The sequence below is a fragment of the Tamandua tetradactyla genome, chromosome 20 (assembly GCF_023851605.1).
Source record: "Tamandua tetradactyla isolate mTamTet1 chromosome 20, mTamTet1.pri, whole genome shotgun sequence".
NCBI lineage: Eukaryota > Metazoa > Chordata > Mammalia > Pilosa > Myrmecophagidae > Tamandua > Tamandua tetradactyla.
This window is the reverse complement of record NC_135346.1, coordinates 57,399,957-57,427,576: the sequence shown is the minus strand read 5'-3', so window position 1 is coordinate 57,427,576 and position 27,620 is coordinate 57,399,957. Positions and strand designations below refer to the sequence as shown.

The window sequence follows — 27,620 nt, the reverse complement described above, 5'->3', positions numbered from 1 at the left end:
GGGAACATATGTGGTGTTATTTTTAGGTGATTGGCCGCACATCGTGGAGCGTTTGTTTGCCAGTCGTTGGTAAACAAAAGCCATTTGTCAAAATGAGATGTTCCAGCCCCGTCCTCCTCTCGCAGACCAGTTGCTGGGCTGAGAATTCCTGTTGCAACAGCAGCGAGGCTAATTAGATCCGAGACTCTTGAATAACAATGGCTGCATTTACTGATGGGTTTGTGCAAGCCAAAGTCATGCAAATGTGATCCCCTAGAAGCCCCAGGAGACTCACGGATGCATGTCACTGGACCCGTTTTGGAGGCTGAGAAACTAAGACTCAGGGAGGTGGAGTGGTTTGCTCAAGACCCTGCATCTAGGAAGCTGAGGCTCTGGGATGCTGATATCTGAATGGCCCGCAGCTGCTCTGTTCATGCTGAACATATCCCCTGCCACCATGGCCTGAGCAGGAACTCTGCAGTCACCACTGAGCAGCTAAGGTATTTAGACACATAGATTTGGCTGCGATGGTGTTGCTTGAAAGGCGTCATGATATTTGTGGCCATTTAATTTAGAGGCTCAGATTCGCGGACATCACAGACTTCAGTGACACAAAAATAGAATTTATTAGGAAAGTAATTAAAATATAAAAGTAATTAAAAGAGTATTAGAAATAAGACATGGTTACATCACCAGGCATCACCAGATGGGATAGCACCAACACCAAAGAGGAGCACTGGGGAATCCCGGAGACAGCATTTTTTCAGGGTCCAATCAGACAAGTCCCAAGTAAAAGCATCCCACTCTCCTCTCGAATATGATTCTCTCTCTCTCATGAGATTTTCCGCCTCCTCCTCCTCCTCCTCCTTCTCCTATAACAGCCTACACACAGTTTATATGGTATCTTTACACAATAGCGGCTGAATTCCAATTAGCTTACGTGACCAGGCTCAGTTTGGGCCTCTGGAAACTGGCTAAGGACCGAGAGGAGCTTCCTGGGACCTAGACACCTTGATCACAGTGCGTCTCCTTCTGGGAGGATGGCCGGTTCTCCCAGCTGGAGTGCACTTTTCAGTAATTTATTACTAAGGTCACGCAATGGCAACAAGTTGACCAGAACAGACTCTACACATTTAGCTTTCCCTTGTAAGGCGGATTCCATCCAAGGGGTCTGCTGTGATGACCTTTGGAGTCTCCAGGTAGATGAAGCTCCATGCTGCAGAGGGAGGATGGCAGTGAGTTTGAGGTTTGTTTCAGTAACTCACAATCAGCGTATGAGCTTGGGCAGGTCTCTGAGATGAAGCAGGGGGCTGACTGAGGAATGCTCTTGAGATCAGTATCTTTGGAAGGAAAGGAACAGAGGCAGGATTGGGCACAGGGAGAGGCCAACCTTTGACACAGTCTCAATGGAAGCCTCAGCTGACCCTGTGGGGAGTTCTGAGAAGGGCATGGCTCTGCCCCAAGTGGAGGCGAAAAGACTGGAACTTTATACATGTGTGGACCCACGATAATGTAGGTCATTCTGGGAGTGGACAGTAAGGAGAGGACAATGTCTTCTGGCCCGTGAATATGAAGTCCTAAGTCTCTTATTCCAGAAGCGGGACTTGGGTGGAGCATCACAGCGTCCACTATAGTCCACCCCTTGTGTTGCTTTCATCCACTTCATTTAAGTCTTGGAAGACCTTTGTCTAGGATTCTGGTGGGAAACTTGAAAGGTTAATGCAAGGAAGTACAGTCCCCACCTGTTTGCTAAAGCTGCTGGAATATAATATACCAGAAACAGAATGGCTTTTACAACAGGGGTTTAACTTACAATTTACAGTCCTCAGGCCATGGAAATGTCCAACTCAAGGCATCAACAAGATGATACCTGGACTCTGAAGGGAGGCTGCTGGCATCCAGGACACCTCTGTTACATGGGAAGGCACTTGGTCAGTGTCTGCTTGGTCCTTCTCGCCACAGTTTCTCTGCTTTCAGCTTCTGGTTTCAGGGGCTTCCACTCTGTTTCTGTGAGTCCTCTCTTAGCTTCTCCAGAGCTTTTCTCTGTGAGTTTCTCTTGAGTTCATCTCTTAGCTTCCGTGTGTGTGATATCCTATTTTATAAAGGACTCCAGCCAGAGGATCAAGACCCACCCTGGGCGGGGGGGAGGGCATGCAAGGGTAGTTCAGCAGCAGAGTTCTCATCTGCCATGCAGGAGACCAGGGTTTGGTTCCTGGCCCATGTACTGCCCCCACCCAAAACTCAACAACTGGTGCTGCATTAATGAGATACTCATGTGGAAAAAGAACAAAACATGACCCCACCATATAGCATACCAAAAAAAAAAAGACCCACTGTGAATGAGGTGGGTCACATCTCACTTGAAAAAACCTAATCAAAAGGTCCCACCCACAATAGGTCTACATCCACAGGAATGGATTAGGAGAACATGACCTTTTCTAGGGTACATAGCTTCAAACCAACATACCACCTCTGAAGCATTTGTGGTCTCAGAAGAGCAACTGATAGGCATCATCTACCTCCCCTAGCTACCGTCTATCCTCTTCACTCTCAAGTGACATCTCTGTTGATGGCACAACCCAGGCGCTCATTCCCGAGGAGACAGAGTCCCCAGCCACCATGCCTTTTTCAGGTCAGGGTTGCTATACTTGTCTATTTACCATCAAACTGGGCAAGGGAATACCAAGAGGCACCCAGTGATCACCTGGGTGCCAAATAAATTCCTGCCTGCTCCCATTGTGTGGCCTCTCCTGTTGATTTGGCTCAATCATCCCTGCTTAGATGGTGATTCCTCTTCTTGCCTGTCAGTCCTTTCACACAAGGAGCTCAAAATGCCAAGGAGCAGCTGCAGCTTGTAGTTTAAGTGACTTGCTGTGTCCACTGGCAGAAGTGTCCTCCTTTTGGGAACATGGACCTCTAAACTTACAGAACCCGGAGTAGAGGGGAGAGCAAGTACAGATTCTTGGGAGGGATGATAAGCAGGGCCACTCTCACTTCCACCTCTTGGTTTGCAGGTCCATGTATTCTACCTACCAAGGACACAGTACCTTTTAAGGTATCTGATTTTAATTGAGTCTGCATCTTGGAGGATGGATTGCAGGTGATCACCCCTTGTGCTGGTTTGAAAGGATATATGTCCCCTAGAAAAGCCATGTTTTAATTAGAATTCCATTTCATAAGGTAGAATAGTCCCTATTCAATACTGTATGTTTGAAATGTAATCAGATCATCTCTCTGGAGATGTGATTTAATCATGAGTGGTTGTTAAACTGGATTAGGTGACGAGATGTCTCCCCCCATTTGGGTGGGTCTTGATAAGTTTCTGGAGTCCTATCAAAGAGAAAACATTTTGAAGAATGAGAGTGATTCAGAGAGAGCAGGGTAGAACGACACAGCCATGAGAAACAGAGAGTCCATCAGCCAGTGACCTTTGGAAATGAAGAAGGAAAACACCTCCTGGGGAGCTTCATGAAACAGGAAGCCAGGAGAGAAAGCCAGCAGATGATGCTGTGTTCACCATGTGTCCTTCCACCTGAAAGAGGAACCCTGACCCTGTTCACCATGTACCTTCTCACTTGAGAGAGAAATCCTGAACTTCATCAGCCTTTTTGAACCAAGGTATCTCTCCCTGGATGCCTTAGATTGGACATTTCTATAGACTTGCTTTAATTGGGACATTTTCTCAGCCTTAGAACTGTAAACTAGCAACTTTTTAAATTCCTCTTTTAAAAAGCCATTCTGTTTCTGGTATATTGCATTCCGGCAGCTAGTAAACTAGAACAGCCCTGAAATGGCTTTTCAACTCTGCCTGAATGAACCGTTACAATATTCCATTGAGCCAGCAGCTTTTGGGTAATAGGGTAGGCAATACAACCAGTGGGCCCATAGCAGTGGGTCAGCCCCTCCCACACCTGCTCTGCTGTAAGGTGAGTTATTTGCTCTGAAGTGATGTTATGTGGGATACCGTGCCAGTAGATCAAACACTTCACAAGCACTGGGCTAGTGGCCTCAAACCAAGGCCCCTGTGGGCAGGAAAGGCAGATCTACACCTCGAATATGTTCCTGTTCCTGGAGGGGTCCAGTGTAGAGCCATCTGTTACCAAGTGGTTGGTTGCTCTCCCTGAGAGACGGTGTTGTATATGTCAGCACTGGTCTTTGTGCTGGGTAGTAACAGTAGCTACAGCCTTGGTAAGTGGGCAGCTCATGCTGATAGGCCCATGCTTGCTTCTGTTCCTGCCACCACAGTTATTTCATTCCTGTGTTCATTGTGGCCAACTCTGCGGTGACGGATGACAAAGGCTGGCTGATGTCAACTGGCTGAGTCATTTAGTCTGACTGTTTAGTGCCTCTTCTGTGGTGGTTGTTTTCAGGTGAGCCTTCCCAAGTGAAATAAAGATCTTCACGCTTTGTGCCTATCCCAAATGTCAATCCTCATGCTTGGCCCACAGGCCTCCTTGTTTCTTATCTTTGAATCTTTTTCCTTCTAGAATCCTGAGCAGCTGCCATGGCTTTTTGCTAGTGCCCATAAATTCATATACATATGAATATACATATGTATACATATATATAATATTTTTATTGAGAAAAATCCATACACTTACAGTCCAAACATATCACACAATCAGTGGCTCACAATATCATCACATAGCTATGCATGCTTCACCACAATTATTTTTAGAACATTTGCATCACTCCAGAAAAAAAGAAATAAAAAGAAAAAAAAAGAACTCATACATCCCATACCTTTTACCCCTCCCTCTCACTGACCCACAGTATTTCAATCTACCCAATTTTTGTCCTTTATCTCCCCCTATTATTTTTAAAACTTTTTTATTGTATAATATAACATATATACAAAGCAAGAAATAAAAAAGCAATAGTTTTCAAAGCACTCTTCAACAAGTAGTTACAGGACAGATCCTGTCTGTCCACAGGGCTACTGTGCTGGTTTGACAGGATGTATGTACCCTGGAAAAGCCATGTTTTAATCCTAATCCCATTTTGTAAAGGCAACTGTTTCTTCTAATCCCTATTCAGTACTGTATGTTTGAAACTGTAATTAGATCATCTCCTTGGAGATGTGATTTGATCAAGAGTGGTTGTGAAGCTGGATTAAGTGGAAGCATGTCTCCACCCATTTGGGTGGGTCTTTATTGGTTTACTGGAGTCCTAAAAACAGGAAACATTTTGGAGAATGAGAGATTCAGAGAGAGCAGAGAAGAACAACATAGCCACGAGAAGCAGAGAGCCCACAAGCCAGCGACCTTTGGAGATGAAGAAGGAAAATGCCTTCCAGGGAGCTTCATGAAACAGGAAGCCAAGAGAGAAAGCTAGCAGATGATGCCTTACTTGCCACGTGCCCTTCCAGATGAGAGAGAAACTGTGACTGTGTTCGCCATGTGCCGTTCCACTTGAGAAAGAAACCCTGAACTTCATCGGCCTTCTTGAATCAAGGTATCTTTCCCCGGATGCCTTAGATTGGACATTTCTATAGACTTGTTGTAATTGGGACATTTCCTCGGCCTTAGAACTGTAAACTAGCAACTTATTAAATTCCCTTTTTTAGAAGCCACTTTCTTTCTGCATTTGGGGAGCTAGCAAGCTAGAACAGCTACCATACGATCCTCTCACATTTTTCCCTCTAGCTGCTCCAGACTATGAGGCTAGAAGGCTTAAATTTTTTTTATCATCACAATAGACTTTCTTTCTTTCTTTTTTTTGTGAAAAATAAACATATATTAAAAAAGCAATAAATTTCAAAGCACAGCACCACAATTAGTTGTAGAACATATTTCAGAGTTTGACATGGGTTACAATTCCACAATTTTAGGTTTTTATTTCTAGTTGCTCTAAGATATTGGAGACTAAAAGAGATATCAATTTAATATTCACATTCATTTGTTAGTCCTGTCTTCTCTGTATAACTCCACCATCACCTTTGATCTTTCTATCCCTCACTTTAGGGGTATTTGGGCTATGGCCGTTCTAACTTTTTCATGTTGGAAGTGTCTGTCACTAAATATGATGTAGGAAGATGGAACTATCTGATGTTCTGAAGAGGCTGGGCCCTCTAGGTTTCAGGACTTATATTGTCCAGGGACTCATCTGGAGGTTGTAGGTTTCTGGAAAGTGGCTCTAGTGCATGGAACCCTTGTGGAATCTTATATATTACCCTAGGTGTTGTTTAGGATTGGCTGGAATGGTCCTGGTTGGAGTTTGGCAGGTTATGATAGGTATAAATGACTAACTGAAGCTTGCAAATGAGGAACCTCCAGAGTAGCCTCTCAGCTCTATTGGAACTCTCTCTGCCACTGATACTTTATTAGTTATACTTTTTTTTCCCTCTTTTGGTCAGGATAGAATTGTTGATCCCATGGTACCAGGGCCCAGATTCATGGCTGGGAGTCATCTCCCACATCGCCAGGGAGACTTTCACCCTTGGAATCATGTCCCATGTAGAGGGGAGGGCAATGATTTCACTTGCAGAGTTGGGCTTAGAGAGACTGAGGCCACATCTGAGCAACAACAGAGGTCCCCCAGAAATAACTCTTAGGCCTACTTATAGGTAGTTTAAGCTTCTCCATTACCTACAAAAGCTTCACAAGAAAAAGCCTCAGGATCAAGGGCATGGCCTACTGATTTGGGTGTCCCTAAAGTTTGACACAGTGTCAGGGGATTCCCTGATGGTAAGGTTTAATAATTCCATATTTTTTCTCCCATCCCTCAAGGGATTTTGCCAGTACTTTTTGATTATCTGCTTACTATACTCTAGGATGTATCCAGGCATTACATTAAGCTATACAGGACCAAAGGACCTCTTATTCTGGGCTCCCTGCGTTTCAGTTGTTCAAATGAGCTCTACAGATAGGTTGAGTTAGATTATGCACTACAGAAAATTTCAGTTCCAGACCAAATAAACCTTTCTTCCTATGGTCTCAAAGAATATGTGTGGTTCTAAAATATAGACAATGTCTTCCTTACCCCTGTTCTGAATTACTTTAACCCCAACCTGATTGGCTTTGTTCTTATCTCTAAGTATCAGGTTTTATATATATGTATATATATATATATATATACATATATATGGATAATTATAATATAATATATATATTGATCATGTTCAATCAGGTTGTATCCACTTTGGTGGTCTGAGAGAACTCAGTTCATGGACAGTTCTGGTTGCATAATCACTTGGTGTCCTGTATCTGGACACTCTCTACTAGAGGACTTGTTTTTAAAAAGGTGAATACTTCTTTTCTGCAAATTATATGGACTTGCTCTAAATCTAGGGGTCTCCACTGTGATTCTCTCACTGGAGGTTTCCATGCTCCACGTGGTATCTTTTCCCATTGTTGTTACATCTGTTGCTATAACGACTGCTGAATTGTATGGGCCAAGGAATGAGGGTGATTGTAGTAACATCCCAAACCTTCTGCTGAATGCTTTCCTGCTCTAGGCCCTGCTAGCCTTCAGGTCACCTGGCTTATGAGGTGGAAGCAGTATTCCTAGGTGTGCTAAATGTTTGTATCTAGGACCCAAGGAGGCCTATCAAGTATTGGGTTTTCCTTTTCACAACGGGAGGTAAAAGATGCAATAATTTGTATTATTGCATTATTTATTTTGGAGAGGAGGGGATATCCCGCATTCCTAAAAAAGTTTATTGAATGTGGTGGGCCCTGGATCTTTGTAGATTTTCTCTCTCACTCCCTGGAGTGCTCGGGTATCTCATCAAGGCCTTCAGCATGTTAGGAACCTCCAGCTCATTTGGCTAATCAGCACATTACATTGACATTTGTACTGTCAATGTAATGAATCAGCATGATGCTCTGCAGGGTGTCTGGAGGGTCCAGAGCTTCTTGGACTATTATGACAATGGGCAGGAGGATTAACAGAGCTTTGCTCAAAATGGTACATCTCTATTGTTGTCTGTTCCATGTTTATGTATACCATTTTTTATCTGCTTTCCAGAGTGGGATAGAAAAAGAATGCATTCATCAAATTAAAGGCATCCTAATATGTACCTGAGTTCCTATCAATCTGCTCTAGCAATAACACTACATCTGACAAGAAAGCTTCAGTTGGGGCAGAATTCTGGATTAAAGCCCCACCTGATTCAGTTGGGCCACACATCAACTGGAGAAACATCTTGAAGAGATCTTATTTACAATGGGCCCAAACCCACCCAAATGCAGGCCAAGACTAAGTACATGAACATGTCCAAACTGGGGGACATAATTCAATCCACCGCAGGGAGACTGTCAGCCCACAAAGGAGAGGGATAGACTATTTCGGTAGGCTCAGAGAGCTCAGGGAAATATAATAACTTTTTTGGATTTCAACCCAGACGTTCCCATCCCATGTGTCAGATTTCCCATCCAGGGCCCTGACCTTGGCCTAGCATACCAGTCTTGGTTGGAGCTTGGGTTCACAGCTCTCTTCCCTCCCACGACAATAGGTGAGAGCCTATTTACATGCCAAGAGAAGGCTCTCTGGCTTCCATGTATAGCTTTTAACTGCTGATTAATTATGCTGGACTTTTTGTTATCTTTTTCAGATCAACTGGGTTTAACAATAGCCACCGAATTCTATTGTCCTTATGGTTACTCTTTCCCCCATGTTCTCAAATGCCTTATTCATCATACTGGTGAATGAGTTCCCTTTCACCGGTCTACATCCTAGTTCATCATTCATGCTGCAGCTCTCTGTGAAGGGGTCCTCACTGCCAGCTGGCAGCAGGTGCACCAGCTCGAATTCTCATCCAAGCATCTGCTTTCTTGACCCACTTATGGTACCAAATCTAACAGGCTGGGTTCCCAGGAAGTGGACTCTGAGACAGAGTCCAGCATGAAGGATATTCTTATTTGTATGTGGGATAATTATACTTCGGATCAACAGCTGTGGAAAGAAAGAAAGAGAAGGAAGCAGGATAGAGCAGAACGGGAAGCCAAGTGGCAACACACTCTTGACAGAAGCCTCAGTCAACCCTGAGGGACATTCTGGAGGTTAGATGACCTATTAGAGTTTTCCTGAGTTGGGGCAAGAAGGCTTGGCATTTATATTCCCATGTTTATCAGTTGTTGGATGGAGGCAGCTCTGGGAACAGGGTGTGGCCTTGGGTGACGTGGGCTCTCTTCTGCTGGGACAATCCGTGAAACTGCTGAGACCTGTCTGGAAGTGGCACTTCCAGGAATTGGGATAAAAGGTCCTTTATTTCTAAAGGGGGATCTAAGTTGTAAATCATGATATCTACCACACCACCTACAAGTACACTTATGTGTAAAACAGTCATAATTAAAGTCCTTAGCTAGTGCCTGGCTAATGTTAAACACTCCATAGATGTATTTAGGAATACTAGCTTCAGGAATGGATGGATCCAGGAGCTAAAAGGATATCATCAAAATGGGTTTCAATCCCTCTTCCTCCTTCCCTCTCCCCTTTTTCTCTTTCTCTTTCCCTCTGTCCCTCCATCTCTTAATCCGGATTTCCTCTGCATTGGTCTCAACCTCAGACAGGGTCTTCCCTTATGGAAGTAAAGATGGCCCTAACAACTCCAGGTTCATATCCTTCCAGCTCTGAAATAATGGCAGGAAGAGTGGACCAAGAAAACCATGCCACTGATTAATAGTTCTAGGAGAAATCTCAGCACCTGACACTGTCTGGCTAGGCCTGGGTTATGTGCCCATCCCTAGAGCTGGGGGGATGTGGTAAGCCCCTCTGGATCAGCACTTGAGGAGAGGAGGTTTCCTAAAAGAAAACTGAGACGCTGTAAATAAAATATGGGGGAGCAGATGCTGGCAAAAAAACCCAGGCAGCTACTTCCTCTCCACCTTGGAAGACCTTGTCCTTTCTATCCAGAGGATGAAAGGGCCTCAGGCTGGTCCCTGTGTGGGGCATGTGCTAAGTTCAAGAATGTCTCACATGTCTACATTTGACATGCGTCTGTGTGTCTGTCTGGAAACATACTGCATGGCTCACTGGTCACATTTCTGGGATGCTTCAGGCTGTAAGAGCGTCCAGCATCAAAAGTGCCCCAGCTTCCTCCTTTAATACATATATATTCTTCCATATATATATATATAAAGATTCTGGAGTGAAATAGATATGGGATGAAATTGCATGTGACCTTGGGGTTAGTCTCCTATTGATATTGAGCCTTGGTAACCCGTCAGCATCCTCATCTGAAGAGAGGACCTGATTCTCATTGTGAGAATGAAGTGGGAGCATGTCTATAAAGCCCCTGGCACAGGCCTGGTGCAGTTTGTTTTCAATACATTATCTGAGCCTATTTTAAATTGTGCTCCTTGGCAGGTAAGATAGCCCAGAGGGGAGGTGGTGGTTGCCCTGGAAACGTGAGTTTTCTGCACAAGGGATCAGGAATGCTGTGAGGACTGGGCTCCCTTCTCTGATTTCCCCTGGAGTGGGGTTAGTCTGTCCTAAACCTCTTTTCCTCCTTTGGCTAAAGCTATTGATCTCTCAAGGAGCTCAGTGGACAGAGTCATGGCCATTTGGCCTACATATCATGAAAATGTGGTTTCTTTAGTGATTTCTTGGCAGCAGAACTCCTGCTGAGTCAGCTCTAGGGCATGAATCCTTGTCTCTGGCTCTGAGGCAAAGTCCAGGCAGGTTGGGAGGTCACCTTTGATTCCAGTTTGTCTCCAAATCATTCCGTCTGCCAATCTTGCAACCATTCAATCACATCTAATGGCACCTACATTTGCCAGCCCCAAAGCTGGGCTCCATGATGACGTCGGATGCCTCCTCCCCAGTGAGGGGTCAGAATGTCAAGGGCCAGGCCCCGTGGGCTTCCATGGGACAAGGCAGCTGAGAGCTGAGAGGATAAGGGGGAGCCAGGCCCTGCCCGAACCAGCAGCCTGAGCTTATCTGGCCATTAGAGGTACTCTTTTGGTCTGCGAATGCTTAAAAATATTATTTTTACATTACTACATTATTTCATCAAATCTACAATGCCACTGATTGCAAGCTGTGTTGTTATGTACCCCTAAAAAAATGCTCACAAACTCTAGCATGCCAACAATTGTAAAATGTACCCTAACTTTAGTGATGTAAAAATGTAAAACAAATGTGCTTCTTTGTATTAGTGAAATAGAGTGATCGCCAGCATTTAAAAAATGGACTCCTGTGTTCTAGTTTCTTTTGAATGCAACTGCAAAATCTGGTAATGCAGGGCCACCGTCTTTGCATGGCAATGATCAGCTGAAGATGAGTGGGACTTTCCTCTTTTATTATTTATGTTATTTTGGTTTGTTTTAGATAATACATCTCAGGAGCTCAAAAAAGCAAAATAATATAAAACAGTATAGAATGAAAAATCTAACTCCCACACCTCTTGCCATTCATGCTGTTCCCGATGCCACCACATTTAAACTCTGTATTCATTTCTTGTGTATTCTTCCAGTTTCTTTATGCAATTGCAAACAAATATGAGTAGATATTCCTTCAACCCTCTTTCATTTATAACACGTTCTGCTATTGCTTTGGTCACTTAATGATATGCTCAGCAGATATTTCCAAAATCTGTGGGGGGGGGGAAGCTGTCCCCATCCTGGGGTCCGGCTTGCCATTACTGCAGCCCCCATCCTCCATGTTTTCTGCTGCACATACCCAGCGCACTGTGGAGGCCTTACAGTTCAGCTCCCTGATATAGCTCCGGGAGACTCTGGGTGACTGTCAGGGTTTAAGAGTGGAGACAAAGCAGGTTGGGGGTGAGGTGGTGGGATGAAGAGGAGAGAGTACTTGCACATTTCTCTTGGGGGTCAGCACACCTCCGTCTGGTGTAAAGGATCCTGGGTGAGAGGAGAGGGATGCAGAGATGAAAAAAGTCCAACTTCGACATCCAGGGAGTTTGTTGTCTTGTGAGGGACAGAGAAAAATGAAACAAGACGGACAATCTTGGGTAAGTTAATGCAATTCTTTAGCTTCTGATCTCTTATTTGCAAAATGGTATTAACTTCATTTCAAAGAGGATGCAGAGCTGAGACCCACACCCAGTTCTGTGTGACCCTGAGCCCAGTGCTCCATGCTCGCCTCACATATGAGCGGTTTACTTCATTTATACCACATTAGGGGTTTGTAAGTTGAGCTGCTGTGAAATGAGTGGTGGTTTTGTCCTTTGAATGAGGGGAGATCACCTAGTGCTTGAGGGTTCAAACATGCGTCTTACCACCTTTACTTTCCTCTCTGAGTTTCCCTCGAGATGGGTTCTTCCCACAAGACAGCATGGCAAGTTAGGCATCAGCAGCTGCTTTACTGGCTCATCCACTGCAGAGAACAGACAGTGCTTTTTCCAAATCGTCCCATCTAAAAAGTCTTACACAGAACTCTCACTGGTAAAACTCAGGTCACATGACTATCACTTGAGTGTAGTCTTCTCATTGGTCAGAACTGGGTCATATGGTCATTACTGAGCCAATCACTGTGGTTAGGGGAATGTGAGTCTCTCATTGGCCAGACCTGGGTCACATGGTCATTCTTGAGCCAATCACTGTGGCTAAGGGAATGTCCTCTCACTGGTCACTCCTGGGGCACAGCTATGGCTCCTGGAGCAAGGAAATAAGGACGATAGCTACTGATGGTGGGGGGAGGGTAGTCCTGTGAAGTACCACTAGGGTTTTGCTCCCAGAATAAGGGAGGAGGCTGGCTGGCAAACTCTACCTTTACACCTCATTAAACCCCAAAGAAGCCCAAGGCCCAAGACTGAGAGAGATGCCTGTTGAATGGTCTCTTACAACCCTGGGGTGGGAGAATAGGTGCTTAAGGCCGGGATTGTCAAGAACGCATTTGTGGAGAAGCAGGAAAGTGCATTCCGTGGAGATATCATGGGTATGATGGACTTGAGAGTGGAGAAGCTGTGCAAATGGAGAGAGATGGGCAGGATGTGCCACTTGGGTGGAGAGGCTGAGCGTGCCTGTCTCCTCCCCACCCCCAAGGGCTACTCATTCATGCCTCACACTTGCAGTGTGGAGTAAGGAGATGTGATGGAAGGAGCTGAGCTCTCATAATTCATGGGCCAAAACCTCACCGTACATTTGACAGGGCCCTCCAGGGATTAACATCTTAACCAAAGGCAAGAAAAGGGTTCTGTGGATTAGTATAACTCTTGGAGGGACAACGTCAGCCCTACATGAAACCAGAGAGGTGAGCTCAATCCCTGTTAGCGTTCACTGACCCTTTGTGCAGAGAAACCTGTTTCCAGGGCAACCGCCACAACCTGATTGGACCACCTCACCTTGCCAAGGAGTGCAATTTGAAACATTCTGGCATATAATTTAGGAACATTCTGTGCACTAGGCCCGGTTCCAAGAGTTTTACATACATGATCTCCTTTCATTCTCACTGCCTGAATGGGTATCACTGTCCCCATTTATGGACAAAGGAATGAAGATTCTAGGAAGTTAGGAAACTTCTCCTAGGGTCACTTGTCACTCAGCTAGGAGGCAGTGAAGCCAAGATTCCCCTGAATCCATTTGACTTGCAAGGCCTGATTCTTTCAGTTTCTTCTGGGAAGCTGGGGCTTTTCTTGATACTGGGAACCCGAGACCCAGTTATAGCCAATATACCCCGGAAGTGTGACAGGTGGGCCATCTGGTTGTTTCTGGGAGCCACACAGCTAATGTTCTGAGGACACTCAAATATGAGGCCCAGGCAGGAACTTCACTTTTTGGCCCCAGACTCTCTGCTCCAGACATTTCCCTTATTTTACAGCCTGTCCCAGGACTTGGCATTCCCTTTCTGATCTAAAGCCTGGCAATCTGGGGCCCAGACAGAGAATCCCAGGCCTTACTGATTTAGTGGAGAGGTTGGGAGGCTTAGAAGAGGGACTGGAGGGATATGAGTAGGTGGGGAGGGGGCAGGGTCCAGAGCCTAGGGCCCCAGAAGAGGCGGGAGGCAGGGAGGCAGCTTCATTAGCCTGTCCCCAGGGGACTTGGCAGCCAGTTATTAAACGTGCTCCAGGATGGTGGGCTTGGGGGGTGAGAGAAGAAAATGACTGGTAGGAGATATAGGGGTTGGGGGTTGGCTCTGCCTGGACCAGGAAATCCCTTCCTCTCATTTTGTGGAGAGGGGGGTTATCTAGGACACTTGTACCGTGGTGCCCACCAGTTCTTGGTATCAGGGATGGTGTCATGGGTATCCTTGGATACAGGCAGGGAGCGGCTTCCAAAGCTGGTCCCTAGGATCCCTCCATGATTCAGCCTCACCCTGGGGGCTTCTTGGCTACCAAGATGGCTGGGCCAGGGGCTCCAGAACCTCATCCCTTATTATTTTTGTCACCAAGAATACTGCTAGTTCTCTTTGTAGTCTTGGTCATCTTTCTGCTGTCCAGATTATACTATAGACCATATCACTTTCACTTTTCCCTGTAGAGAGAAATATGTTACCTGAGTGTATTCCCCAAGCCTCTGCCCTGGGCTCTCTTCTCTTCGCCCTCAACTCCCACCGCTTGGGCCATTGGCTCATGGGGCCTGGGAGTTCATCATTGATGACCTATGTCCCTACCTCCAGCTCAGACCTCTCTCTTAAGCAACCATTGCTCCTGTCCAGCTGCCCCCTGGACATCTCCTCAGGGTTCTTCCAGGCTCCCCAGATTTAACCCACTCCCTGATGAGCTTCTCACCTCTCCTCAAACCAGTTCCACCTCCATGATGCTCCATCTCTGAGAACGGCTGTGCTGTCTGCCTGCTAGCCTAGGCCATAAAACTGGGAGTTATCTTCAGCTCTGCTCTTTCCCTGCCTCACCACGGGCAAGCCACCTCCAGTTGGTTTCACTCCTTCATTAGCTCTCTAATGCCTCCTACCACTGCTAGCCTGGGTCACGCTCCTTCCCTTCTTTCCTGGACATTGATCTCTGAGTCTCCAGTCGACCCCCTCACTGCTCATCTCTCCAGCATCTCTTCTTCTTTGGATGAAGTCCATACTCCTTGTGCTGGTTTGAAAGGATGTATGTCCCCTAGAAAAGCCATGTTTTAATCTAAATCCCATTTCATAAAGGCAGAATAATCCCTATTCAATACTGTATATTTGGAACTATAATCAGATCATCTCCCTGGAGACGTGATTTAATCGAGAGTGGTTGGTAAGCTGGATTAGGTGACGACTTGTCTCCACCCATTTGGGCGGATCTTGATCTTTTATAGGAGTCCTATAAAAGAGGAAACATTTTGGAGAATGAAGGAGATTTGGAGAGAGCAGAGAATGCTGCAGCACCATGAAGCAGACAGTCCACGAGAGAGCAACCTTTGGAGATGAAGAAGGAAAACACCTCCTGGGGAGCTTCATGAAACCGGAAGCCAGGAGAGAAGAAGCTCGCAGATGACACCTTGTCCGCCACGTACCCTTCCAGATAAGAGAAGTACACTGATCATGGTCACCATGTGCCTTTCCAGATGAGTGAGAAACTCTGACTATGCTCGCCATGTGCCCTTTCACTTAAGAGAGAAACCCTGAACTTCATTGGCCTTCTTGCACCAAGGTATGTTTCCCTGGATGCCTTAGATTGGACATTTCTATAGACTTGAGACATTTTTTCAGTCTTAGAACTGTAAACTAGCAATTTATTAAATTCCCCTATTTAAAAGCCATTCCATTTCTGGTATATTGCTTTCCGGCAGCTGGCAAACTAGAACACTCCTTTTCCTGGCATTCAAAGCCACTCCTGGCCTGGCCCTTACCCCAGCCTCTGCTCTTCATTCCCCTCCAACCCTTTTCAGGCTCCATGCTCCATCTCCCACAATGTGCCATGCCCCTGCCCCCCCCCCGCCCCGCACTTCTGGGTCTTTGCTCATCTGTTCTCTCTGCCTGGAATGCCACCCCCTCCCTTGTTTTTAAACCTAGGTTAACTTGATAGTAGGCTTAGCCTTTGACTCCTCTAGGAAATATTCCCTGAACATGCCCTCCCCACCCCCAGCAGGCTTAGGTGCCTTGTGGCACTTCTCACACTTGTATGGGAGCTCACTACAGATCTGCCACCTGCCCCCAGCTGCCTGGGAGAGCCTGGAGGGCCGGGGTTGGCTGATACCTTTATCTCACCATTTCTAGCATCCATTTCAGAGTCTAGCATGAAGCAAATGCTCAGCCAGGGCTGGAGGAATAAATGAAATGCCAGTCCATTTCACAAATGCCAATATCCAGTTCTATCAATGTGTGTATTAGTTTCCCACTGCTGCTGTAATAAATCACCACAAGCTTAATGGTCTAAACAACACAAATTTATCATCTTTCAGTTCTGGAGGTCAGACATCCACAATGTGTCTCACTGGGCTAAAGTCAGTGTGTGGGCAAGACTTTGATCCTTCTGGGAGGCTCCAGGGAAGAATCCGTTTCCTTGTTTGTTTGTTTTTTTTCCAGCTTCAAAGCCACCCATTTTCCTTAATCTGTGGTCCCCTTCCTCCATTTTCCAAGCCAGCTGTGTTGAGCTTTGTCCTTCTTATGCTGCCATATCTTTGGTTCTCCGTCTTCCACTTTTAAAGAACTTTGTGATGACTTTGGGCTCACCTGAATAATCCAGGATAATCCCCCTATTTTAAGGCCAACTGATTAGGAACCTTAATTTCAATGTGCCCTAATTCTCCTTTACCATGTAAGATAACACATATTCACAGGTTCTGGGAATTAGGATGTGAATATCTTTGGGGAGCCAATTTGTTCACCACATGTGGGAAAAAATGGAGAAGCCAGTGCCACTTGGAGAGAGGGATACTTTGCTCTGTAACACTATAGGAGTGAGGAAGAGACCAAGGGCAGAACTGGTGAACATCAGGGAGCAGGATGATTTAATGTGGGTAGGAGGTTTCTGGGAGAGGCAGAAAGAACTTCCCATTTGTGTTGATCAGGTCTGCAAGTGATGAAATGCAACCTCAAGTGGATTTAAGTACAAGGGAAATTTACTGCCATGTGGAACTAAATCCTCAGGAAGGAACTCCTCCAGATATGGCTTGGCCAAGGTTCAGCTCCATTTCTCCCTATCTCTCAGATTTCCTCCCTGCTCTGGGTTGGCTTTATCCTTAGCTCATGTGAGAGGCAACATGGCAGCAGTGACTTCTGTCTCACAAGTTTAAGTGTGCTGGAGGACAGCAGTTGCTGAGTCTCAGCAAGTCTCACTGCCCCATCTTGCCCCCATCAGTCTAGCCCCCAACCAATCACTGGAGCCAGGGGGACACCTTGTGCTAAGTGGACTGGCTCTTACCCTTGTTATGGGTAAATAATAGGGAAAGTGAGAACTCCCAAAGGAATTTTGGGAACTGTCTTACCAGATGAGTGACACTGCCTACTCTATCTTAGGGAGCCAGGACAGTGTAGTAGAGAGAGCGCTGGGTTGAGAGGAGACCAGGGTTCTGATTTTGGTTCTGCTGCTGGGTGTGTGACCTTGAGCAAATTATTGATGGACTTCTCTGGGTCTTGCTATAAGATGAGGGGGCGAGGCTGGATGCTCTTTAAAGGACCTTCCAGCATCAACAAGCTCACCACTCAAAGGCTTTTCCCATCTGTTAAACCCATCTGTTTTCTTGTGCCTCTAGATACTAGTAGTAAAAAATCCTTAGAAAACCCAGTGGGTATTCTGTGGGAAAAGATGCAGAGCACAGAGCTAAGTTTGGGATCTGCTGCAGGCTTAGGGAGGCTTATTTTTTCACGTAAGGTGCTGCAATAAGGGGGGAGCCAGCAATCCTTGGGTTCCTGGGAGCAATTGGTCAGGAACTGTCAAGACTCAGGTCTGTGTCTGCCCGTGGGGTTGAGGTTCATATTTTGGTTGATGTCGGGGCTTAGAGTGGTCAGAGTTGGGATTCACTGTGTGACTGGAGTTGGGGTTACTCTATGGCTGAGATGAAGACTCAGCAGGAAATGGGACAGATGCTGTGCACTGGCATGTGGGTGACCAGGTGGCATATGAAAGTGACTTGGGCTGCATGTAACTTCTCAAGCTCTCATTATCATCCAACAGATTATGTATTTGGCTAACTCACTTGTTTCTTGTCTGCTGTCTTTGACTCTGAAGTCCATGATGGAAATGACTTGTCTTCTGCAGCACCTCCAGCTTCTATAACAGACCCTGGCCCATTGTAGATGCTCAGTGGATAATTGTGGCTTGGCTGAATGAGTAATGCCAAGGGACGTGTTTCGAAGTGTAGCCAGTGCTGTGTGCACCAGACTGACAGATCCCTAACTCTGATGCACATTAGGACCTACCTGGAGAGCTTTTAAAAGTCCTGATGTTCTGGATGCTTCTCTGAACTAATTAAATTAGAATGTCTGGGAGTGGGAGCCAGGCGTTGTTTTTTTTTTAAAAACATGGGCAGGCACCGGGAATCGAACCCGGGTCTCTGGCATGGCAGGTGAGAACTCTACCAGTGAGCCACCGTGGCCCATCCCATTAGTATTTTTTAAAACTCCTCAGGTGATTCCAATGTGCTGCAAATCTGAGACCCACTGCCTTTGGCCACGTTAAGTGCGAGCAGATGTGGTTGCTTCTTGGGGACACACTCACAGTAGGAAGGAGTGAGACTAGAGATGATCAGCAGTGAGGCTCAGGTTCTGGGTGGTCAGATGGAGACTGTTTGTCCTAGATCTCTATCACAGTCTCCGGACACCCGCCACGGAGGTGATTACTTTGCTATCACAGAATGGATTTTGGTCGCAAGTCAAGAAGTGCACTCGCTTCCCAGCCAAAGGATGGCAAATCAATTTGAGGTCTCGGCTGGAGCTGCTGATTAGGGTTGGCAGCCAGGGAGCCTCAGGCTATTGGGGCCGAGGCAGAGCTGGGGAAGGCCTTTGGGAGGAAGATGAAGGCAGGAGCTGTTTGCCAGCCTTCTCTTGGGGTTGGGGGAGGCCTAAATGGGTTGCTGTTCAGATTTTGGGATGCGATATCTGTTTATTGAGTTTTTTATTTAGAATTGTAACATTGATGGTATGAGTTGTCATTTGTGGAGCTCTTGTTATGTGCCAGGTGCTTTAATACATTTGTTGCAACAACTGGGCAGTGCAGATATTAGTATTTTTTTCCAGAGGCCCTGAGAGGTGAAATAATGTGCTCCAAGGCCAAAGAGTTTCAAAGTTCCAAGGCCAGGTTTGGAACCAGGTCTGTCTGAAAAAAATCAGAACCTTTTATCATTCTGCTCAGCTGCCTGGTAGTTTCCAAGGCTGGACCATGAGCGCTTGTGAAAGTGTCAGATTCAAGTCTGAAAACATAATGCCTGGTGTTTGGTCATGGGAGAGGCTCTCCAGGGAGTGTTACTGAAGGGAAAGAGGAATGGACCACCATGGATGGGTGAATGAGTGTTTGCTGGGTGCAGACCGAAGGGTGGGGCTGCAGGTGGCCCCACAAAGGGATGCTTTGTGTGGTGGGCAGCCTCCAAGGTGGGCTTCTCTCCTGCCAGTTGTGCTTTTGTGTAGGCCTCTCCCATACTGAGTCAGAGCAGGTCTGTGTGATCAATAGAATACTGCTGAAGTGATGGTGTTTGACTCCCAAGGCCAGGGTAGAAGACATGACAGATGCTTCTATTCTCGTGTATAACTCATGCTGGGAAAAGTTGGCCGCCATATTGTGAAGACACTCAAGTGGCCTGTGGCGAGGGCCTGCTGGAAGGAAAGTGAAATCTCCTGCTGACAGCCGGCACCAGTATGCAGTTGACAGTTACCTTGGAGGTGGCCCCTTCAGAGGACTGCAGCCCTGGCTGATGTCCTGATTGCAACTCCAGGATGACCCTGATCCAGAACTACCCAATCAAGTACTCCAGAATTGCTGACTCAAAGAAACTGTGAAAGCAAAAATATTTATTGTATTGAGCCACTAAGATTTGGGTAAATTTGTTACACAGTGTTAAATAACTAACACATATTGCTAAATATCTTTTGAGCTGCATGGCTGTAAGTGGGAGTTCAGAGGACAGAATGTCACTTCTGGGTTAGAGATTTGAGAGGGCTTCCTGGAGGAGGCAGTTATCCCACTTCTGTCCCTCTTCTCCCCACTGAACTTGTGACCCTTGCCTCATGTTAGAGCAGAAAGGTGTGAGGCAGATTTCGTTTTAAATTCAGACTTCCCAAGTTACCAGGTTGGGAACTGGAACTTGGGGATTTTTAATATATTTAATTCTTCTCCTTAACCTGTTCATTTCTTCTCTTCCCTTTCCTCACTTCCTCCTCCTTTTGTTTTTCTTCATCAGTCTAGTCATAGCAATATTATTTCACTTTAAAAGTACCTACTATGTGCCAAACACCATTCTAGGGGATCTAGAGACATTTTTTTAAACTTTTTTTATTGTCTAGTATAACATATATACAAAGCAAAGAAATAAGAAAACAATAGTTTTCAAAGCACTCTTCAAGAAGTGGTTACAGGAAAGATTCCAGAGTTTGTCATGGGCTACCATACTGTTCTAGTTTGGTAGCTGCCGGAATGCCACACACCAGAGACAGATTGGCTTTTAATAAAAGGGGGTTTATTTTGTTGGTTCTCCAGAGGAAAGGCAGCTAACTTTCCACTGAGGTTCTTTCTTACGTGGAAGGCACAGGATGGTCTCTGCTGGTCTTCTCTCCAGGCCCCTGGGTTCCAACAACTTTCCCCGGGGTGACTTCTTTCTGCATCTCCAAGGCCTGGGCTGAGCTGCTAGTGCTGAGATGAGGATTGCTGAGCTGCTTAGCAGTGCTACATTGCAATCTCGCATTTAAGCACCAGTCAATTAAGTCAAACAACACTCATTGCAGCAGACACGCCTCCTAGCTGACTGCAGATGTAATTGGCAACAGATGAGGTTCACTTACCGTTGGCTTATGTCCGCAGCAACAAGACTAGGTATGCTCACCTGGCCAAGTTGACAACTGAATCTAACTAACACATGTCCACCCCTTGTCAACTTGGCAACTTCAAGCATCACCTTACACAGATGTAAAAAATTCTCTTGCTGTGGACCTGTGAATCTCAAAACAAGTTGTCTGGTACCAAGATGCAAAGGAGGATATTCACAGGATATAGATTGTCATTTCCATAGGGAGAAATTGGAAGGAAAACCTGCAGGCAAACACCACTGGATTTCAAAGTCTGAAAGTCATTTATCCTTTGGCTGTAGAAAGTGGCAGTCCCACCCCTTCCAAGGACCTATGCAGTGGCCGGCCTCTTTCCAAATCAACCTCGGGGAACATCGAGGAGACCACCTCTGGGCTTCACTCTCTCCAGGCATCAGGGCCACCCCTGGGCTCTCTGCCATTTCTGGGGCACACGCTCAACCCCTCCACGTGGTGGCAGCCAGGCTCTCCCAGTCCCCCAAGGAGCATGCTATGCCTTTTCCAAGGCCCAAGGCTGCACAACTATTCCACTGCAATGAGAGGGGAGACTCATCCTCGCGCTTCAGGGTAAACTCACCCTCTCCACGCATACAGGTGGGTCCACTCTCCTGGCCGAGGTTTCTTGCCTTCAGACCCGAACTTCCATGGTTCTTACTCTGCAAACTCTAATTTTTCCCTTTTGTGTCCTCCTTTGCCAAGATTGGCAGTGGTTCCATTTACACCAACAGTCTCTTCAAGCCCTCCAGGACTTCTCCATCATTCTCTTCACAGTTCCTCAAAAATCTTCCCTTTAGCCATCCAAAAATTGTTACAACATATCTGGTATTTGCAAACCGCAGCAGCACCCCACTCTCCGGTACCAACTCTGTTCTAGTTTGCTAGCTGCCGGAATGCCACACACCAGAGAAAGATTGGCTTTTAATAAAAGGGGATTTATTTTGTTGGTTCTCCAGAGGAAAGGCAGCTGACTTTCCACTGAGGTTCTTTCTTACATGGAAAGCACAGGATGGTCTCTGCTGGTCTTCTCTCCAGGCCTCTGGGTTCCAACAACTTGCCCCGGGGTGACTTCTTTCTGCATCTCCAAAGGCCTGGGCTAAGCTGCTAGTGCTGAGATGAGGATTGCTGAGCTGCTTAGCAGTGCTACATTGCAATCTCTCATTTAAGCACCAGCCAATTAAGTCAAACAACACTCATTGCAGCAGACACACCTCCTAGCTGACTGCAGATGTAATTGGCAAAAGATGAGGTTCACGTACCGTTGGCTTATGTCCGCAGCAACAGGACTAGGTATGCTCACCTGGCCAAGTTGACAACTGAATCTAACTAACACACATACAATCCTCTCATATTTTTCCTTCTGGCTACTCCAGAATACAGGAGGCTAGAAGGCTTAAATACTTTTTTATCATCACAATCGACTTTTTTCCTTCTTTTTTTTGTGAACAATAACATATATACAAAAAAGCTATAAATTTCAAAGCACAGCACTACAATTAATAGATTAGTAGAACATATTTCAGACCTTGACATGGGCAACAGTTTCACAATTTCAGGTTTTTACTTCTGGCTGCTCTAAAACACTGGAGACTAAAAGAGATATCAATTTAATGATTCAACATTTATATTCCTTTGTTAAGTCCTATCTTCTATGTATAATTCTACCATCACCTTTGATCTTTCCATACATCTCATTAGGGTTGTTTGGGCTATGGCAATTCTAAATTTTGATACTGGAAGGGTCTGTCACTAATATGGAGTAGGGAGATGGAACTGTCTGATGCTCTGGAGAGGCTGGGCTAGGTTTCAGGACTTATCTGGACCAGGGACCCATGTGGAGGTTGTAAGTTTCTGGAAAGTTACTCTGGTGCCTGGAACCCTTGTGGAATCTTATACATGGCCCTAGGTGTTCTTTAGGATTGGCTGGAATGATCCTGGGGGTTGGGGGTTGGCAGGTTACGATAGGTAGTAAGATCTACCTGAAGCTTGCGTAAGAACAACCTCTTGACTCTATTTGAACTCTCTCTGCCACTAATGCTTTCTTAATTATACTTCTTTTCCGCCATTTGGTCAGTATGTAATTGTTGATCCCACGGTGCTGGGTCTAGATTCATGCCTGGGAGTCCTCTGCCACATCGCCAGGGAGACTTTCACCCCTGAATGTCATGTCCCATGTGGTGGGGAGGGCAATGATTTCACTTGCAGAGTTGGGCTTAAAGAGACTGAGGCCACATCTGAACAACAACAGAGGTCCTCCAGAAGTAACTCTTATGCATGCCTGTAGGTAGTCTCAGCTTCTCTTTTACCTACATAAGCTTCACAAGAGTAAGCCTCATGATCAAGCGTTTGGTCTGTTGATTTGGGTGTCCCTAAAGTTTATCACAGTGTCAGGGAATTCCCTGATGGTAAGGTTTAATAATTCTATGTCTTTCTCCCCTCCCTCAGGGGACTTTGCCAATACTTTTTGATTATCTGGTTAATATACTCTAGAATGTTTGCAGGCATTACAATAATCTATACACAATTAAAGGACCTCTTTCTCATTCTGTGCTCTCTGTTTCAGTTGTTCAAATGAGCTATACAGATAGGTTGAATTAGATTATGCACTACAGAAAATTCCAGGTCCAGATCAAATAGACCTTTCTTCCATTGGCCTCAAAGAGTATGTGTGGTTCTAAGATATAGACACTGTCTTCCTTACCCCTATGTTCTGAATTACTTTAACCCCAACCTGTTCGGCTTCATTCTTATATCTAAATATCAGGTGATATATATAAAACAGCCTCTCAAAATCCAGAAATAGTAATCACCGCTGTGGACTTAATGTGTCTGCTCTAAAAGCTTACAATCTAGGCCCCTGTTTTCTTATAAGCATTTTCTAAAGGTGGACCTACCATTGTTGTTTTTTTGTTTCTGGCTTATTTTGTCTCACCAAATGTCCCACATGTTCATTCACATCGTTGCATGCCTCACGACATTGTTCCTTTTTGTAGCAGCACAACCTTCGTTCATAAGTATACACCATCGTTCGCCAATCTACTTCTCCATCAGTGCATCCTTCAGCCACCTGCATTCATCGGGCATCATGTAGAGGGCCCAAAGTCCACAGTCCATCAACATTCTCAATTTTAGATAATTTCATTGTCCCCAAGAGACAGAAAACCAATAAACACATCCTCACCAAATAGGAAATCTAAACCTCCTCTTAAATCTTGTCCCTCACTCTATTATTTACCTCTGCTGTTGCTGTGGCAGTGCTGATGGTTTCTTTTTGAACATAGCTCATTGCCTGCGATAGCAGTTTTTCCCCTGTACCCTGGACTTAAACACTCTTTATACAAGAATCATATCTTTGAAATAATTCTTATGAGAACACATTCATATTTCTAGTGTGAGTCAGTGGGAATTCTACCCCTTTCAATCTTGTTCATCTTCATTATAGCAATATTACTTCTAGACCCACTACAGACATTATTTTTTTTAATTCCCTTGACAACCCTGGTTTTTAAAGACAGATGAGGAAATAAAGGCCAGAGCAATTGAGTCACTTGCCTAACACTAGACAGAATCAGATTCAAAGTCAGGTTCGTTTGAATCCAGAACCTATGTTCATTCCTGTTACAGGCTCTTATATCTCTTTATTATCCTCATCTTTCTCATGTATGAAATGGGGATAATACTGACCTCACAGGTCCCTGTCAGGATGAAAAGAGGTGATGCCTTTAAAGTAGTTAGCCCTTGTGAATGGCGTATAGCAGGTGCTTAGTATGTGGGGGCTCTCTAGCCCTCTCTTCCTCCCTCTCTCACCTGTATGTGCTCTGGGATGGTCTTTCTTGGCTGCTGCATGGACAGGCTCATGCCTGGTGCATCTCACAATGGGAACAATAGGGAGTTGACGCAGCCGAGAGCTGCAGACTACTGGGCCTGCCCCAGGTGAAGGTGGGTGCTCCGGGTCTGCAGTCCAAGGAGAAGGGGGCCAGAACTCTGGCCCCCCACCCACTGAGCCTGTCCCATGTGCCAGTTCCATGCAAGGAGAGGGAAAGTGCCCTACGCAAGTACTCCCAGAGAGCTGGGAATGGAAACTACATTTGTACTCAGGTCAGTGCCCCTGGAGAGGCTGGGGTTTTAGAGATGTCTCCAGTTTGGAGAATCCCAGCTGAGAAAACATCATCCTCAGGGGGTATTGAATCATCTCTCAGATCAGGCAAGAAGCCCCAATTAATTACAAGTGCTAAGTGAGTGGCCTGGAAGCAGGGTTTTGAAGTCAATTAAAGACATGCTAGGGGAGACTTCATCGACCCCCTGCCTCCAGGCGGCTTTTGGTTCAAGAGAAAGATGGGACCCGCCTCAATGATGAGCTTCCCAAAACTGCAGGAAGTGCAAGCAGAGGAGAGGGCCATCTACCAAAGATGGCACAGAGGGATTCCTGTGTTGCATGGGAGAATGGATTTGACTTTAAATCACCTTCCCACGCCAGGTTTCTTGATTTCCTGTGCTTTGGCCCCTGTTGTGAAGCAAATGGCCATGACAAGGTTTTGAGGTTAGCCCATGCAAAGTGCTATTTGTGTGTTTCCTGGGTCAGCCAATATGGACAGCAGACTGCCCACTGGATTTTCTCTCCAGGCCCCTCAAGCCCAGCAGCCCCAAACCAATCTCTACAAACCTGTGCTCCACTGGTGTTCCAAATCTTGTATCCACCCAAGATGGAGATACAAGCATTGGCCTAGGCCAATTCTGCCCATTTTCTCTCCTTTGGAGCGCTTCAGTCTGCCTGCTTCTTTCCATCCCTTTGTCACTGCCTCAGGTCAGGCCTCACTGTCTGTGACCTTGACATTGTACTACTCTTCCCTGGAGTTCTTGTTCTGATCATGTCACATGTCTGTTTAGTACCCTTCAGTGGCTCCCTATTACCTGCAGATAGAGGCCCAAGCTCCATGATGACATGCCTCACCACTGCCATTCACTGTCAGCCTTTTGTCCAGAACTCAGTAAGTTCTGCAGAAGTTGTTTCCTACGTCCATCTCCCTCCATACCTCGGGCTACTTTTCTCTTCTTCACGCCTCTCTCATGCTAACCCCTCTATCTGGAATACCCTCCTTCTCAATCACATCGACCCTTCCTTCCCTTTTAAAGATGTGCCTCAGATGTCACCTCCTCCAGGGAGCCTTCCTCAAATGACCCCAGTTTACCTATATCACTGTGCATGTTGTGGTAGGTAATTAGTCTCTTGATCTGAATGTCTCCTCCATTAACAGATAGATGCCTGCATAGAAGGGGCTGGGTGATGTGACCTTACACCTGGTAGGAGCTCCATAAGTGCTTATTTAATCAAAAGAGAAGAACTTTTGATTAAAATATGTGAGGATGCTAACATTTACCGACCAGAGCACAGGACACATTGGGAATAGGCTGGTATTTATGGAGGCCACTGAGTGGAAAGAAGAGAGGGGAGCAGAGGAGAATCATCTGAGGCCTGGGCTTAGCATGTTTACTGAGGGAGGGACTTGGGTCTTGGGAGGACAGTGCTTGGGGTGCTGGGAAAGGCACACAGTTCAACCCCCAGGGAAGCTCAAAGCCCCTGTGCCACTATCTCTCCAATCTCTGGCATTGGGAGACCCTCAGAGCCCAGTCTAAAGGTTCTGGGAAAGATGTCAGCCTTGCAGAAGCCCTGGACGAGCTCACCACTGGCTGCTGCCCCAGCTACGGGACACTTCCTTCACCATCTGGGGCCCTGTGGTTTAAGAGGCGCCAAGAGTGTGCCGAGAGTGTGCATGCAGTCCCCCATTTCATCCTTAGAGTAACCGCTGAGGCCAGAGTGATTATGATTATCCCATTCTGTTTGGGAGGAAACACTCAGAGGGGTTAAGTGGTTTGTTCAAGGTTACTCTGCTGGGTGCGGAGCCCAGATGCAAACCCAGTACTGTGTGAGCACTCAGCCGTGATGACTTGTGTTGTGTAAGCCCGGCAACAAACTCTGCTTTGGTCAGGGGGAAAGGGTCTCTATCAGCATGGGCATCACATAGGAAGTGACATTTCTGTTGGAACATAAGGAGAAGAGTACACCAAAGAGGAGAAAGGTACCTCTCCTTCCAGGCACAGGGGCTTGAATATGCCCACATGGCATGTGTGGGGTATAGGGGGTCTTGGTAGGCTTGGAGCACAGAGTTGAATGATGGATGGGATCTCATCACACAGGGCCATTTTGACAATTCTGATGTTATCCTGTAGGCAGTGCAGTGAGAAGCCACAAAGGTTGTTGGGCAGGGGGTAATGTGGTCAAACTTGCATTTTAGATGTCTTCTGTATAGGTGCGGGGATGTAGAGAGATGATGGCTGGAGGGGAAAAGGCAGAGGCTGGGAGACCTATGTGTGGGGAATGGGGGGTATGCCCCCCTGAGCAGAGAGAAGATGAAGCCTAACTTAAGAAAGAGGCATGGGGCGAAGCCAAGGGCTCCTGGAATGTTGAGTGTTCCCTTCCCTTCTGGATTTCACCTGATGTTGCCTCTTCTACAAGGCCTGGGAAATGCCTGTGTCCAGGGGGTATGCTGTGGGGTGTCCTCTGTGCGTGTCCCACAGGCTGCCTATGTCCTGGCACATGGCAGCTGCTCCATCATTGTTGAGGATGAACGACTGATATGACTGTGCCTGCCCACGTGACCTGGCTATATCTCAGGACATCGCACCCCAACGAGCTTGGTGGAGAGTCTGGTCAGAGTTGAGGTCTGGGGATGTGGCCAGCTTGGGCCACTCAGGCCCTGGAGGGCAGGGAAGTGGGACAACCCTGAAATTCTGGATCTAAACCTAATTCTGGACTCAGTTGATTTCTGGGGAAGTTTGCACAATGTCCTGACCAG

The 27,620-nt window shown here is 46.2% G+C and overlaps 1 protein-coding gene across 1 annotated transcript in view; it reads left to right on the top strand.

The window, feature by feature from the left end:
- Positions 1-15,455, top strand: part of THOC3 (THO complex subunit 3) — an 87,441-nt gene extending 71,986 nt beyond the window's left edge. Inside the window, exon 6 of the mRNA XM_077137695.1 lies at positions 15,132-15,455. Coding sequence (XP_076993810.1) covers positions 15,132-15,142 — 11 coding nt within the window. The 3' untranslated portion in view covers positions 15,143-15,455. The remainder of the gene's footprint in view (positions 1-15,131) is intronic.
- The last annotated feature ends 12,165 nt before the right edge of the window (positions 15,456-27,620 follow it).